This window comes from Python bivittatus, unplaced genomic scaffold (genome assembly GCF_059951505.1).
Source record: "Python bivittatus isolate LINGU-HERP-01145 unplaced genomic scaffold, Pbiv_v1 ctg000350_np1212, whole genome shotgun sequence".
Classification (NCBI taxonomy): Eukaryota; Metazoa; Chordata; class Lepidosauria; order Squamata; family Pythonidae; genus Python; species Python bivittatus.
Genome location: NW_028277074.1, coordinates 16,238,222 through 16,256,359, shown reverse-complemented (window position 1 = coordinate 16,256,359; position 18,138 = coordinate 16,238,222). Strand labels below are relative to the sequence as shown.

The 18,138-nt window shown below is 34.5% G+C and overlaps 1 protein-coding gene across 7 annotated transcripts in view; it reads left to right on the top strand.

Moving 5' to 3' along the window:
- The window catches only part of APP (amyloid beta precursor protein), a 126,314-nt gene that overhangs the window by 22,175 nt on the left and 86,001 nt on the right, over positions 1-18,138 (top strand). For all 7 annotated transcript variants that reach the window (XM_007430628.3, XM_088144609.1, XM_088144608.1 and 4 more), the window contains exon 2: positions 8,574-8,741. In XM_007430628.3, the coding sequence (XP_007430690.1) occupies positions 8,574-8,741 (168 nt within the window). The remainder of the gene's footprint in view (positions 1-8,573; positions 8,742-18,138) is intronic.

The following is an 18,138-nucleotide window of genomic DNA, read 5'->3' as shown; positions in this document are numbered from 1 at the left end:
GAATTTTTATAAAATGATGTGCCATTGGCATATGTCACCAGAAAATTTTTTTAGAACTTATAAAGGCACTTCAAATTTAGGTTGGAAATGTGAACAACAAGAAGGGATATTTTGTCATGTTTGGTGGATGTGTAAAAAAGCTAGAAAATTCTGGATTCAAATACATACACTGATTCAGAAGATTTTAAAGATGAATTGAGACCAGAGGTTTTGCTTTTGGGATTGATGGACAAACAGTTGGAAAGAAGTTATGGAACTTTGTGTTTGTACATGATAATTGCATCAAGATTATTGTATGCACCAAGATGGAAAGACTCGGCATTACCCACAATGGAGGAATGGTTGGTAAAGATGATGGAACTTGCTGAGATGACTCAATTGATTTCCTTGATCAGAGAAAAAACATATCTATGTTTATTGCTGACTGGAAACCCCTTTTAGGCTTTGTGTGAAACAGAAAAAAAAATGAATTTATGATTTACAGTTTTGATGGTTAAACAGAAGAGAGTTATGTTGTAATCAGAGTAAGAGGTAAATTTATTATTGTACTTACAACTGCTGTAAAGAAGATAGGAAGCTACTTCTTTGTATCTTTTTTCTTTCTTTTCTAATTTTCTTTTGCTTTTTTTTCCTTTCTTGCTTTTTTAGCTTTCTTTTTTATTTATTTTTCTTTTCTTTTTCTTACTTTATATTAGTTTGCATTATTTTTTATCTTTCTTTTTAAAAATCTTTAATAAAATTTATATATGTAAAAAAATAAAAGCAAACAATGGCCTAACATTATAGATGCCTCTTAGGGTTACAAAAATGCAGGTGGCACAGATATTTTAAAAGGAGCATTAAATATTATTGAGTGTTCTGTCTAATCCCCTGTATTTTAAAATTGGAGTGTATTTTTGCTGGATTCTTTGCTAGTCACTGAAGATGTGCACAATATGAAAGAATTATGTTTCATATAAAATATGTTTTATTTTATGCTTGGGGAAAAAAAAACATGATATTTCAGAAACCTGCTGAACTGTTTCAGATCAACCAGGTTTTGCAGAGTGGAAATGTGGAACATTTTTGTTATTGGTGGTTTTGGATGAAACAAAATCCAGACACAGTATGGCAAGGCTGGTGCATTTTTCACCCTTTCTCCCTCCTTTTTTCAACGACTCTCAATATGACACACTGCACTAGCTCACCTGCTTCCGTGATTTTCTGGTGCCATCCCTTTCCTCCTTTCCCTCAGAGCCTACTGGTGATGTCCCAGTGCAGCATATTCCATCAGGCCACCTGCCTTCTCTGGAAGTGGTATAGGAGAGGGTTGGCCATCTTCCAGAATGAGCTGAACTTCAGGCAGCAAGAAAATTGGCTGCAAGAAAAAAAAAGCAGGCTGAGGGGAGGGAGGGAAGGAAAAGCACTGGAAAGTGGAGAAAGGTGCTCAAAAGATTGGGGTGGGTGGACCAATGGGATCTGCTTGCTGGGACACTGGCAGTGGTGCACTGAGGGAGAGAGGCAGGAAAGAGGGAGATTTGCAAGAATCAGGTCCAAGGGGAGTGGTGCGATATGCTGGGAGCTGCTGGAGAGAGAAGAGATTTGTGTACAAGGCTTGCTTTTCCTTCCATTGCTGTCACCAGAGTCCCTGATGCCGATGTCCTTGGCTTGCTTTCCATCTCATCTCAAATCACCTCTCCCCACCACAACATTTTGTTCCATGCACACAATTCAGGTACACACCAACTTGAAACAGTCGTTCTGAGCTCAGAAGTTGTGCATAGAACAATTCGCGCATCTGTACCAGCAGCATAATAAATATAAGATACTTTTTAATTAGATTCTCCGGAGATATTTGTATCTTTTGCTGCCTTACAAAAAAAAGGAAGAAGGCTTGTAGAGTTATTTTCACGGTAAATCATCTTTTTCTTTTTTTCTAGCTTTAAGTGTTTATTTCTGGTTCTTATTTTAAAAAGTGTAGCATAATCAAAACCCTTCAAAAGTATTTTAGATGAGTACTTGCCAGAATTGAAAACAGATTCTTAAGAATGAAATCAGCACTTTGCTTTAAATGACATCAAGTCTTAACATTAGTTTGTTTACATAAATCCCAGTATTACTTATTTATAGAATATGTTCTTTTTAAGAAAAGTATTTAATGTTTTCACATGCTAATTTCTACTTGCAAAGATTTCATTTTGGGGAGTGGTTCAGGAAAAAGAGTGAGATACATGAAGTCCAAACTAGATTGCAGAGACTTGAGGCTCATTGGATGTCCTTTTTTATTTACTGGAGCCCCAGCTACAGAATAATGACTCAAGAAAACAGAGAGATGCCCCATTTGAATAATCCATAATCCATGTAGAATTCAATCCCTCTGAGACATGCTGGTATTTTAGTGAACAGTTCATCACCCATGGGTATAGTGGAGTTGTCTATGGTGGGGAGTCTTTGCATATACACAAAGCCTTGCATATACACAAAGCCTTCCTAGTACAGAGAGTTATCCTGTACCTGGAAAGACTGACTCTTCAATGATACCTCCAGAACAAGTTGTAGTAGCGTATTGTTCTTTGCATGCTAAATTTTACCCAGGAACATTATTGGGCTATAGAGTTGTAAAACAAAGTTCATACTCAATCAAGGAATTCACTTTCATAGGAAAATTGAGGTCACACTTGCAATTTTTGAAACAATCCTGTTTTCTCCTAATCTTTACTGGTTTCAATCATCTATCACTGAAATTGGTAATTCCTAAAATACGTTTAATTTTGATAAAATCCTATTTTCATAAAAGATAACGTATCTAACTTCCTCCTTGCTGTATAATAGAAATGTTTTCCTTTCTTTGAATCCCAACAGGAGAAAAAATAGGTTATAATAAAATTTTAATAAATAAAATAAAGCTAAATAAGATAATAAGCAAAATTAAACTGCTTGGCAGTTATTTATGTTCATTTTAACAAGGTCATTGTTCTGAAGGTCTCTTTTTAAGTTTATATTGGGAGCTTTCTTTGGACTACTGGCCATCTATCTAATTTGTGTTTGTGCCTGTATTGGTGCTTGCTTGTATTGGCTGCATTCATGGGTCACAACACTAAGCTAGGTCTTTTAATTATCATTAATTGAGAAAGCCATAATTGCTTGGTTTACAAAAAGTATTAAGCATGAATGGCATTTTCATAATAAAATAAACCATGTTTTGGGTTAGTGCCATGTATGAACTAGGTTATTGTTTCTGGCTGGTTTTACACTTTGTTCTAAGTCACAATGCAGTTGGTTTTGTTTTGTCTTGGATTAGAAACTTGTGTGAACCCAACTATTGTAGGTTGCAATGGTTGTTTTATTCTGTTGTATACAAAGACTCTTGGTTTGGTTCTTTTGAACATTGCTTTCAGTTTAACGTTTATCTGGGTTGCAAAGTTCATCTTAATTTGCATCCTATGTAATTTATTTATGTCTTGTATTTCTATTTTCTTTTGTATGTATGTATGTATTTATTTATACATCACATTTATATAGCCTCCTCACAAAGTGACTCTGGGCGATGTACAACAATTAAAATAAAATAACAAGTGAATAAAAACAGGTATTATAAAAAGATAAAAAGTTATTATTAGAATAAAAACATCACAATTTTCTTAAAAAGATTAAAAAAAGATTTTAAAATATACAATTAGCAAAAGTATTCTTGTGGAATCCTTTTAACAAGTCATCTTGAGGAAAACACTTTGTTCTTGATTCTGCTGCTGCTGCTGCACAGAGAACAAGTGATATTACGTACTTTTGCGAATCTAATAGGGTTATGTTAAGAAGTACACAACTAATATCTTTTTAAAGCAGTGTTCTAGATTGTTTGCAGGGAAAATACAAACCAGTTCTTTATTAGCAAATAAGATATAAATTTGCATAATTCATTTAAATGGTCTGTTCTCTAATGGAATTGCTATCTTTAGCAATCTTGCTCAAGGGGATAAGTTACGAAATTTCTACTTCATATATAATTCTTCAGCTAGGAGAAATATGAATAGAACTATTGTTCTCCAATTTATGTATCTTGTTCTCTGGTACAAGACTGGGAGGAAGTCAAATAAGCTTTATCTTTTTGGTAGATTTTTTAAAGCGTATTTTCTAGTTAATGTACTGCTTGAGGAAATTGGTATTGTAGCTCGCTTATACTGAAAACCTAAGCAGGTAGGAATGAGGCTGTTAAACTCATTGGCAATTACTTTCAAGTAAACGTGCAGGATTATCAGACTACAATATTACACATCTTGGAAGGAAGCTATAACAATTATCAGGGTACACATTTCTCAATTGATTTGGATGTTAATCATCAAATAATCATTGACCTGACAGCTGAATTGTTACTTCTTATAACGGCGGTATCATTTTTCTTTTGGTTAATTGAATTATTAAAACAAGTCATGAACAGGCAGAAATGCTTTCATAGTACTAAGAACTGGCTAGCATCCCCTAATTAAGTATTTGGTATATTTAGTATTTCATATTAATTGTGTAGAGCTTAATGTTTGTTGTCATGTGGTTATCTAGATGCAATTAATGGGCATTTTAAATTGTGCAGAAAAGGTGTAGATCAAAATACTGATTAATAAATGCGCAAATATTTCCTTATGTGACTCTTATAGGCCAGTTAATTAATTTTCTATATTTACAGGTGTTGATAACAGACTACACTGTAACATTTCGGTTTTAATTTAGTTACAGCATGAAATAGCATTTCCCTATCAGCATTTCTGTGTCATGCGAAAACAATATGTTAACTGCTGTCTTTAAAGGACGCCTGAATATAACTTAACTCTGTAAATTGATAACAGAAGAGTTTTGTCATGGGCATATCACCTCTAATTTATATACTGAACTTGCTGTTCCCTTACTCTGACGTGATCATGGGTGTAAACCTTTCTTCACATTATTATATTTTTTATAATAGCTTAGCAGGCATCTTCCTATTTGATTTCCACCCAGAACCACATATGTAGACATCCTGAATTAGTTGTATTTGTCACACATGTCCTTGTATATTTAGGGTGTCTATACATGTTAATCTGGTATTTACTGGAATTTAGTCTTTGACATTATGTATGTGTGAAAAAGTAGTGACATCAGGTACTGTATATTAGTGCCTCCCACTGATATATAATTAGTTATCACTAGTGATTGTGTCATTCCGGTGCTCACTGTTTATATAAGATAAAAATGTCTGTGGGTTTGGTTTTTTTTTTTAAATTAAAGTAATATTTTAATGCCTGTTTTCTGCATTTTTGACATAGATCCAGATCTAATGGTATGTATTCATTACTTTCAGTGCATCTGCTGTATTACTGGGTACAAAACCAGGCATGACTTGTTAGGCAGGTGTCTTCTGAATGTTTCAAGCTACTATCTGAGTAAGTTCAGCCGTATAGCTATCAGTCATGCAATATGGGAATTGGAGACCAAAATTTCTGAAATGTATCAAGTTGCATCTTTTTCAACAGCTTTTCATACGAGGAATTTTAGATAGCATAGGGATAATATTGAAATAGCCTACTTATGCTTTGATATTTAATTAATTATTTATTTGACAGATTTATATACAATTTATATACAACCAACAGTTAAAACAATATCACCACTATTAAAATGCTTTAAAAAATAAATAAAAAATACAAGATTCATAAGATAATAAAAAACAAGATTTCAGGAGAACACCCATCTAAACATGATACAACCATGGATCCCCAAGGTTGTTGGACGAATCATGTTTTCAGAGTCTTCCAAAAGGGTAGCAGGGATGGGGCTAATCTCACCCCGCAGTTCAGTGTTGGAGAACCATTCTTGAGATCAATTAGATTGTCAGGGATGAGAGGTCCTTTTTTCCAACAGTTCCAATCTTAGTGTCTTCTTTGGCGGTATAAATATGGCCCCTTCTTAGGATTCAGGGATCCCTTGCAGACGTTTGTTGAAGTTGTTTTTTAGAAATAGGTTTTGTGGACTTACTGATTTTGTTGATTAAAATTGTTGGGCTGTGAAAATCCTTTAAAAAGGTGCTTTAGAAGATGTGAGAATGTATGAAATACAGTACCTCTTTTATATAATGAAAGCAACCATCTCTCTTGTTCCTGAGCTGAAGGAAATTGAGTTATGCAACTGTTGCTATTAGACTGTGGTCTAATGTATTGTAGTGATTAAGTGTTAGACTAGGAGTTGGGAGATGCAGACTCACTGCGTAACTTTGGGCCAATCGCCCTTTATGCCTAGCCTACCTCATGAGGTGGCTGCTGAATACGGAAAATGGGAAGAGGGAGCGCTCTATACAATATCTTGACCTTTTGAAGGAGAAGGAGATCTAACAAATAAATAAAAATGCAGGTGTGAACACGATATATGTGTACTAACTATTAGAGTACCCAGCAGAGCATACAGACATATTCATGCAATGACAATTATTTTTATTGTGTCTAATACACACACATATACATGATTAGATATAATGCAGAATAAATCTTATTGATGACTTATTTACCTTCTTATGACAGAGCAGTTTACAAAGAAAGACATCTTGCACTGAATATAGGCCCTCCATCCACACCACACATTCTTTTGGGATGGTGTAGTTGAACTGCTTCCTAATCCAAAAGAGATGCTTATATATGTTGAAGGAAAGCATTATTTATACTTTCCCCTTTTGATGTCCCATATCACCATTTTCGTAAGGCATGTGTTCAGCATATGCCTAGCTCATGACTTCTCAGTGATGATGGGTCTCCCATCTGTGGAACAGTCTAGCCCCAGATATTTATTCTATTTCCTGTGAAAATATGGTTCTTTAGGAAAGCATTTAGAGATGCTTGGACATACTTTTTGTTTTATTTTTCCAGAAAATGGCTGAAAAGGCAGAAAGATTGTTTCCATCTCCTATCTTAATATTACCAGTTTCAGAATAAGAATCTTGAATTTATACTCTTTAGCAAGCCTGGGACTTTTCTGCCCTCCATCAGCTGCTAGAATGCCCCTTCCAACAAATTCCACAATGTCTGAAGCCATTGGTGATGTTTGGGGAGCCAATTTGGTTCAGTGTGTATATAAACATGTTTTCTTTTACTGAATTGTGAATGGATGAGCATTCATAACATTCCCTGGGCTGCTGGGGGTTTCCTGACAGGATCAGATAGAGTGTACAAAGAGGAAAAAAATGTGACTTTAAATAAGTGATGCCTTTTACATGCTTGTATTATTATGTACTGGACATCTTGCGATTAATCAGTCTTCTGAAAACAAAAATAAGGAGAAAGTGACTCACAGCGTCCAATAATATTAACCTTGTTTTCTTTTTAGTGAAGCACACTGAAAAATTGAGAAAAATATCACAGTTGTAAGGAAAGTAGGCTTTAAAAGTTTCTTTTTCATACGTATACTCCGGTTTGATCCCATTCATATTACATATACCTTGAAGCAACTTATTTATTACTTACTTTTCAAGAAGGAAAACCAGGAGCTTCTTTGTCATAACTGCATGCATGGGAGGGTAGTTTCATGATTCTTAGCGTCTTTGAATATGCAGACTGGTACATCTAGACCAGTACTAGATGGAATGGGGCTTTGGTCACAATGATTGTGTGGCTACCATATTTTTTTCACCCTGTGGACACCCCTAAAAGAAAGACTTTATTAATGATAGGTTACATATGCCACATCTGTCTGTGTTTACACAACACACTAAACCATAATCCTAGGCCCCAGCAGCACATTTCACTCCTTAAAGTCTTGGGTGCAATTTCCAGAGCCTCTATAAAAATTGTTTCTGAACTTATGTTTTAAGGTGAAGGGTAAAAATGATTGACTACATGAGGAACAATATTAACTGAATTTAATTAATATAGACAGCAGATGGGTGATGTAGTGTTGGATTAGGACTAAGCCTAATGCAAGCCTACAGCCTGCCAGAGAATCTCACTGAGATGCTCTCTCTCAGCCGGTGTAAGCTGCCTTTTATTCCTGAAGGAAAGGTGTAATATAATCCAAACTGACAATCAATCATTAATGAAATAAATGTTTTTCTTGACCTGCCTCTTTTTTTTCTTGTTTTGCTGCCCATTTTTTTTTCCAATATGCCATTAAAAAACCAGGTAAAGCCTGGTCTAAAACACGCTTAGTCAAAAAAGAAACAAACTATATGTTGGTTCAACATGTGTGAACCTAGCCTTTATCAACTAGAGTGGACAAATAGTAATAGTCTGGTGGTTGAGAGGCCACATCTAGTGGTGTATAGACAAAGAGAATAATATTTTGTCTTCACATTTAAAAAAAGAACATTTAAAGCTTTGGCTATGTGCAAATGCTCTATGATGAACCCAGAACTCTTTTTCTCAGTCTAATCTAGCTGCTTCTGCTGTATAAATTCTGCTAAGAAATTATTTTTGCAATGTAACTCAGAAGGGGAATCAACGCTTCACAGCAAGGATTAATAAATAATCTGAAATTTGCTCTTGCTTGAAATCTTAATAACATGAATTTTATACCCTTTTAAGTGTGTTCACTTAAGATTGTGATTGAAAAAATGGAATAATATTATCTGTATTTACTTCCAGGTGCCTACTGATGGAAATGCTGGCCTGTTGGCAGAACCTCAAGTAGCCATGTTTTGTGGCAAATTGAATATGCATATGAATGTTCAAAATGGAAAATGGGAATCTGATCCTTCTGGAACTAAGACCTGCATTGCGACAAAAGAAGGGATTTTACAGTACTGCCAGCAAGTAAGTTTCTTCTTTAACATGCATTTTTAAAAACATTTTTAATATCAGACACAAAGGATGCAAGTCTTCTTCCAGGTTTTAAAGTGAGATATTCTGAAATCTTGTTTTTCAGAATAAGATTTGATGCTAATGATACTCGTATCTTCTCTGATCTGATTTCTCTCTTCTTTAATCTTGTTTCCACATTATGTCCAATATCACCTGGGAACAGGGAGATAACATTTCTCATTATTCTAATGGGATGCAGCATTTCCTCAGTTTCTCTGTGCAAACAACTGGTTGGCTTTCTGTGATACTTTAGCTTTCTAGGGAAGATCAAGGAAAAAGTTGATTATTGCCACATATATATATATATCTATATCAGTGATGCTTGGTTATGGCACTGAAGCAGGAAAGGATTTCAGTGGCCATTTACACGCAACTTTCAAACAAGGGCAATTATTTTGTCATTGGAAATGGAATATAAATAGCTGCTTGGCTTTGTAATTGAATGTTAAAATGATCCTCCTATGAAGAATTCTGATAATCAGATCTCTGTTTTAACCCTGGCTTTTCTCATAACACGCAACCAAGCTCCTTTGATTATATGAAGCGGCATAAGGCTCCTTTATGCCACTTCATAACACTTTTTAAAAGTAAAGATGAAAAAACAGCAATACATCCTACAGCCTTGCACAAACATAGGCAGAATGGGGAGGTTGAGTGTGTCACTATTGTTAAATCCACAGACCTCACAATCCACTTATTTCAATCCTTTGTTTTTGGCAAGACCATGCCCACATAGTCTTATAAATACAGGTGACAGAGGAGTTGTGGTACAGCTTAAAGGCCTTTATCTTTAATGCTGGGAACTACACAGAGGTAAACTATCCTCAATTGATGCAAGACCTCCTGGAAAAAAAAACCAAAAGAACATGTTATTTTGTGTTACAGATTAGTCTGTGATTCATTCTTTTTGGGGGGGCAGCAGCGGGAAGGCAGAATGTAGCCACACTCAGGAGGTCAAACATATACCAAGTCCAAAAAAAATATTGTGTGTCCCACTTTAAAATGAAATGATATGTCAAATAATAAGAATGGATGAATTTTGAAAGTATTAGTATTGATATTTTTCAGAGCAATCTTCTCCAGTCTGGTGATTTAAAAGTAATTTAGACTTTTCATCCCATATCTCATTATGGAGGGGACTATGGTAGCTAGAATCCTCCTTTATTTATTAGTTTATTAATTTAAGTTGATTCTGCCAAATCAAGATCTATACTGAAGATTAGTGCAAAAATATTTCTTGTTTGTCAGAAGCAATATAACAGCAAAGCTGAGTTTAACTTCAGGGGGAAAAAGTATGGAGGTCTACTATTTATTAACAGCAGAAATATCCCCACCTTTACATGTCACTATACTGTTTCTGTGAGATTGACATACTTTCTAATATGGATAGGCTGTGTAATAAAAATTACAGATTAATTGGGTAGGTAGAGAACAAGGTTTTTAAAAAATCTTTCATATACTGAAATACAGGTTTTTATCTATTTTAATATATTTCACTGAACTAACTTAACAGAAGGAATATATATATATGTGTATATGTATGTGTATGTGTATGTATGTGTATACACACACACACACGTGTACCACAGTATTAATGAATTAATATAGCTTCAAACTAATGAATCGTAATTATAATAAAAAAGAAAAAGAATTATACATCGATAGAAGCTTTTATCATATTGATAGAATTCCAGAAGTCTTTTTCCTTGTTTTTTTCTCAAAAAAAGGGAAAAAAGAAAACCAAACTTACTTCAAATATTGACATACAATGCATATTAATAATTTATTGCTGCAAATCATGTAGATTTTTCCTTCCAATGTTATATGGTAATTTTCTTTTACTTAACCCCAATTATATTCTAAAGACTGGGGATATACCCAAGTATATATTATATAGATACTTAACAAACAGTAATTTATCTAAAATCTTAATCACAATCCTGTTGTTTTTCAGTTCTAAAATATGACAGTAATAAGATAAGACCAACCATATAGGTTAATGTTCTAGCTCCCATAATACTCTTAACTGAAATGCTATTGAAGAAAATAAATATTGATACTTTTAAAACATTTTCTACTAAAATTTAGGGGCAGGCTACTTTTTTCTTTATGGCAGACAGGGCCACATGACAGTCATTGTGTTGCATTGTAAAGCTGGACCTAAAATTAATCTCTGGGGTCACAAATTGGATAAACACACCAGTATTATTCATAGCTACATAGTTGCAAATAATGGGGATTTGGCAAATAATGAGAAATACTTGATAAATTCTTAAAAGCAAGATTCTCTTCAGTATCAGAGTAGGAAAAAGCAGGGGAAAGCAATGTTTAGGGGTTGGGAGCTACACAACATTTTCAGGGCAGTTGTGTGTCGGGTCATGTTAAATACTTGGAGACGGCTGAAATTTGAGGGATATTCAGGGTTTTTTCTCTATTGTTTTAGAGCTTACAGCACACTTTTCAGTTATTTCTATAAGCAGTTAATCCAATGAGGCAGGAAGCAGTAAGATTCAGTGAAACCATTATGTTAACACAGATTAAGAGTGGCCAAATATTTATTAACTCAAAAAATTCCAGAAATTAAATTTGGAGTATCAACCTCTATAAAGGTTTTAACTTCTGGTTAGCACAGTGGCAAATGCTCCATGGGTTTGTGGCTTAATTCTTGCTGAAAATTTATTAACAAGTAAGCCAGTTTCTAAATAAGGGATTAAGTGTCTGTAGAGCCAAGATTTACAGTTAAGCCCAGTGTGAAGTCTGACAGCTCCATACTTCGGGATGGAGAAAACTGCTATCAGTTTCAGCAGTTAGATCAGAAGCAATTCTGAGGGCCATACAAAGTGGACATAGGCACAGCTTAGCTAAATCATATTTATTCATAGGAAATCCAATGTTTTAACAGTGTTCTGACCTGGACCACAAATGTTTGAGGCCAAAAATGATATAAGTGGAAAATCAACCTTTGACCTGCATGTTGACCACCCAATTCGTTTTTAGCCATTAGCCCGTATTCCAACTGTGATTGTGGAAAATTAGCAGTGTGTTTTGTAACCATTGGGGATGGAAAAATTATAAAAAGTAATATAAAGCCTAAAATAGGTTTAACACCATTAAACCCACTCATTAACCTCAACAAGAAAAAGTTCCATACAGCTATCTCCCCTTCCTCCCCCCCACCTCCCCACAGCATCACGGACCCTAAATTGGAAGCAATGTTATTTTATCCTATTCAGGGAGTCAGGGCTAGGAGGACTTTCCTAAATATGACCAGAGTAGGCTGGGTGGGGGCAGAATGGACATTTTTAGAACTGTTTGTAAGCATAACCTCAACTGAAGTAGAATCTCTTTCTCCAAAGAATATTTGGAGGAAGTCTGAATCTGTATAACAAAAATAATGTAAAATTAAATAAGTCTTTATTTAACCATTTTGTTTTAAAATTATACTAATGAAAATATACTGATATATATGTGTATACATACCTGACTGTAGTCGTTACCTGTATAAATCACTGGGTTTTGAAGTGACTTGTACAGTTCAGTCTTCATTTTTATCCATAGTTTTTAAAAAATGGGTCTTTAGTGCTGTTGTTATTGTTATTCTTCATTCTAACCATGCACAGAGGAGGAGGAACAAAGGCAACTTAAGAAAAAACAAAAAGCCAAGTGTATGAATATATAAATCAAATCAGTAACAAAAGTATTAATTTAGAATGTAAATATATATAATAGGTTAGGTTGTTTCTTGAAGGTAACACTGGTCCCTTCCCTCTATGCCAACAGAAGCTTGTATAATTTCAGTCAAGGGTCCTCCCAACCTTTTCATTTGAGCCATGTATGAGGAGCTAAACCTGCATGATAGGGTCTGTATGTCCTGGCCCATTCCTAAAACGGCTGACATGGTGTCATGGCCATTTATTTACATACATACATACATACATGCATGCATGCATGCATGCATGCATATATAAAAATCAAGCTCTGATGGAGATTTCTAGGGAGAAACCATGTTGGAGACCCAGACCTAATTAGTGTCAACTTTATATAGCCAGCCACAGTTGCTTAAGAAGCTGTAAGCATGGGCTGTGTTTCACCCCTGTGCATTCCAAGCACTGCTTTCCAATCACATTTAAAACAATGCACAACCTTTCATTTTGTTCATTGTATGGTTAATGTATTAATATAATGTAAACATGGCCCAGTAAAACTGATTACAACTAAAAGGGAAGCGCTGAAAATTAGTGTTGAAAAACAAAACACTGGATAGTATATTTGTATGTGTTCATACCACTTATATAACTTCTGTGCATTTTATTAGCAATAGTTATAATTGACATTGTACACAGGAGAGCACTGAGATTGCCAATAATTAGTTTGTATGACCAATGGGAACTGTCTAAAGCACCATAAACTCAACAAATTACTGGTAGTATTGTGTTAATTACTGTTACAGAGTGAGCTATGTTTTATGTTAATGCTAAGCCATTGTTAACAGTTGTGGTTAGCTGCTAGTGAGAGCAGTGAGAAGGAGTTCAGAAGTACTAGTTTCTATTTTCATTAGTGTAACTTGCTGTGTTAGCTAGAATTTAGTTAATTATAAACTGGGCTTAATTTAATATAGAAGAGAAAATATCCAATTTTTTCCCCCACAACCATGCTGGAATAAGCAGATATGTTGGGAAAGTGGACATTTAAGGCTCATTGATGAGTCCTTTTTGTCCACTGGCAATGTATTGTTGATAAAGGTTAATTAACATTTTCTCTCTTCTGTATGCATCTCTAATCAAACTATATGACATTTTGGAGAAAACAAAATGGGGAAATGTTATTTTAGAATATAAGCTCAATAATAACTGGATGAGTTTATGTCATTGCATATTATCAATAATTCTTTTCCAGCTGAGCAAGTATGACCAAAGAAAACATGGACACCCACTAGCAAAATGACCCTGCTGTATTCTGTTTGCTTTAATATTTTACCAATGGAAAATGTTCAGAAGTTGAAGGCATTTAATTATAATGAAAAGTTAAACATATGCCTAAACACTGTTGGCTACATTCAACTGTAGTTATTTTTTACAATGTTGGTACAGATTTCAACATATATTAATACTTCTATTTCAATAATGTACAAGTCTTAAAATATGTGTGTCTTATTGGGAGCTCAAAAATTCCCACTGTTTCATGATATATGTGCATATAATGAGACACTGCAGTTATTACAACCTGTTCATTCCATGAATTTGCAGCAAAGTAGTTCTCTTAACTTGATGTTATGATTTCAGTTTCTAAAATATAGTCTTTACTTCCAGCATAAAAAGGTATGCGGATACATGCAAGTATTTTTGTGCCATATTGTGCTGTTCCTTTCCAATAAAACATAAAAGACAATATTTCTGTTTTTTTTTCCTTGAGTATTTATTGCATAGATCCCTGAAGTGCAGTATGACCCAAAATATGAATAGAGATACTTTTCTCCTGCTATGCCAGTGGAACAGATAAAGAAAAGGTGTGATTGAACACATTGTTTAAAAAGTCTGCACTTTCTGGAATGTACCTGAATAAGGCATTGTACATATTCATGGTATTCTGTTCACTTAAGGTTGAATTAAATACTAAGTCCTGAATAATATCCTTTAGAATGGGAGTGAGGGAAAGCCTAGATGATTGCTATATTTAAATAGCCCAATCCGTAAATCATGTCATTGTACACAAATATCCACAGATTCCCATACACAGAACACATGTGGCTGAATAACAGCCTGACATCAACTGGCATGGCTGCGTAAGTAGCTGCAATAGATGAAATATTGTGAAATATTATGGCAGTGTGGATTAGTGCTTGAATTAAAATTTCTCCATTAAAAAACAAAAAACAAAAAAAATCAGTCCTACGTAGGAAATAACTTCCAGGTTGGAATAGGTATGGTGCTTTGGAGTCCTTGGTGCTCTCTGAGCTTGGTGGTTGGCTTGCAGATGTTTCATTACCCCAGCTAGGTAACATCGTCAGTGCACCAACCAGAAGCAGAGAAGTCAGGTCCTAGAAAATTAAGAAGTTAATTTACATGTTAAAGATGTAAATTAAGATGTTAATTAAGATTGAGAGTTGTCAAGTAGCCTATCTTCTGGTAAAAGATAAGGAGGTGACATAGAATGCTGATTGAAAAGCATGAAATGAAGGTGTGAAACATGAAAATCACCTTAATTACTTGACACAATACTGTATTTTACAATTTACCTGTGAGGTAAAAAATGGGCAGAGAGGGGAGAATAATTTTCATTGCCCTGTTTTTTAAGTAATGGAAGAATAGAAATGTATATACATGTATGTATATTCACACTTTAGACAGGGAAAAACAGAAAGGACCACTGAATTATAAGAATATTAGTTCAAAAGGTCATACTCACAGATCAGATGACACTTTCTTTGAAGTTCTGGTCTCTTGAACGCATTTGTTAATCTATAGTTTTTTTTTCTTTTTAACATATTTTAATATTTTTAAATTATTCTAGATGTCCACTTTGGTGGCAAGCGACGATATGAATGCACTCTGCATTGTAAAAGAATATCCATTTTTAAAAGAAAAAAATGCCATTGATGGCTGTGACAGAGATATCTCTTGATAGCTACTCAAATCAAATAGTACATTTATATGTTAATGAGCTATTAAATATTACAGCTGTTTAAACTATTCAGAGGAACACTTCACTCATGAGAATGCCTTTCCAAATTGCTCCTTGAAGTATTAAAGTGACGAAGATTTTCTGAAGACCCAGTACAATCAGTTTGACGGCTTTCTGAGTTGGTTTGCATATGCATGCACAAAAGACAGTGTCTCTGTCCAAATGGTTTGCACAGCTCTGATAAATATTACTTTAGTATGTTTCTGTTGAAATTTGACAGAGGTCTGCATATATTTCCATAGACCTGAATGGAAGAAGAAGCTTTTAAATTACAGATTGCCACTTATTTTGCATTTCTCTAAATGCATTTGAGGTAGTTTCTAAAATAACTTATTTTCTGCAAGATCTTTATTTTCCAGTTCTTCATTTACGAGCAAGACAGCTTGCAGAGAAGACTGAAGAATTTAGAATTCCAGTTGACTATATTTTCAGTCTGTAGCTCTTTAGTATCACCCTCTTCCTCTGTCCAGAGCTCAAGGACCAATAGATACTTATTAGCCTTAGCAAAAATCCAGGTCCAGAGAAACAAAATTTACCTATCAGCATAAAGCCCCCACTTCCCAAGTTAAAACTCTATGTGTGACAAATAGGCGGCAACTAGCAGTTTGGATTTAGTAATATCTTTGGAAGTGTATACAACAGAATGAGTAATAAAAGCATGCAGTTGCTAGGACAACATCTCCTTCTGCCCAGCTCTTGGCTGGCTGTTCTTGTATTGATTCAGGCCTTTTTGCCTATGAACCAATCCTACAACTCTTTTGTTGCTACTTTGGTAAAGAAATTTTTAATAAAATTGCTGATGGACGATGGATTCTTTTAAGTGTGTGTGCTTGCATGGGTGTGTACCTGTGTGCGGGATGGATGGGTGGGAGTGTATACACACAAATACACCTCTCTCTCTCTCTCTCTCTTTCACACACCCACACACACACACACGCATTCTTGTTATGTATATCTGCATCTGGGTTACCCACACTAATAATACAGTATTAACTCTTAAATTCCATCATCCCATCCCTCTTCTATATTGTCATCTTTTTCATTGAGGCTTTATCATTCTTCTCTATTAGTCCATTTGTAATATGAAGTGAACATAAAATTTAACTTTAATTTTGAATTGATACAATTTGAATTATTTGGATCATTGTTTCAAAGTCTGAGCATGATTATTTCTTTCAGCTTTATATTTGTTGATTGACCCTGTAGTAGATTTCATAAGAAGGAAAAATCACAGCTGTATTTGTTGTCTAGGATATACTTAATGTTGAAACTAATGTCTTAAATTAATACATTACCTTTGGCTAGTATTGTAGTAAGAATGCATAAATTAATTAGATCATTAAAAATTGATGTTCCAAGTCTGTTCATTTATGACAGTTCAGACACCCAGGAGAAAACTTTGACATAAAATAGGTCATTGTATAAAATGGTAGAAGTTGGAATAACTTTTGAATAAATTACCAAGTTATTGTTCTTTCTTGAAATGTAGATCAGTCAGATGTGTTGTCATTTAGCAAAGAGATGTTTCACTCAGTTCTAACTTAGTATGTTTCATAAAATGAACTTCAATATTTTAGAATCAAATTACACCCACCTCAGCAGTTGCAGGAAGAGATATATAGAATCTCTCAGAACAGTATACACAGTCCACTTTCCCTTAAGCTCTCCAGCAGAAAGATACTAATGTTACAGATATCAGTCCTGGTGGAAGTCATGTACAACCTATATATGGGGGCACGATGTAATTTAACATCTGTATCTCTCTGCTCTGAGAGTTTAAGGAACAGTAGACTGTATATACCACTCTGATAGATTTTAGATATCCCTTCCTGCAACTGCTGAGCACCAGGACTTGGATAGCATCTAAAACTAATGTACCATTTGTTGTTGTTGTTGTTAGATTTTTATTCTGCCTTTTATAATTATCTACTGTGCAAAGGTCCATGAGGTCAATTCCTGGTAGAGGGTTTGAACTCCATAGAATAACATCTGACTACCTACATCTGATGAGTCCCAAATAGGATAAAACTGATGGTTAGTGTAACTTAAAACATCACATAGAATACATATTGAATAAAAATAAATAAATTTTTTCCTTCTTCTGGCCGCAGAGAGGTGTGTGGAAATCATATACAATCCTGTACATGGGGGCAACACATTATGTAATACCTATATCTCTTCTATCTTATATCTAAAAGTTAACAGTTTTGAACAGACAAGATTTATGCAGATAGAAAGATACTGTTTCAGTTAAAGGAAGTTATCATGGTATCAAAGCAGTCTTAAAAGTTAGGAAATGTCCATATCAGTAAACATGGTTAAACTTTACCAAAGCGATTCCAAGACTAGGCTTGTAGAAGTTATTATCTGTAAAAGAATGGTTTTAAAATACGGTATACAAGAAAGTAGGTGTGTGCCCATGTGTGTGTGTGTGGGGGGGTGTATGTGGGTATTTAAAATGAGAAAATAAAGAACCTTTTGGTTTATGTTTCTGAGAAGGCAAAACAAGATTCACATTTTTTGTCAACTCTGACAATATAAAAGAAAGAAAAATGCTACATTTTGAAATTCTGAAATTATTAAAATTATATTCAAATTGTTTAGACAATCTAGTTATGCTAAGGTATCGGTCTCTTTATTGCATCAGATACTAAAGGTTGTTTTAGAT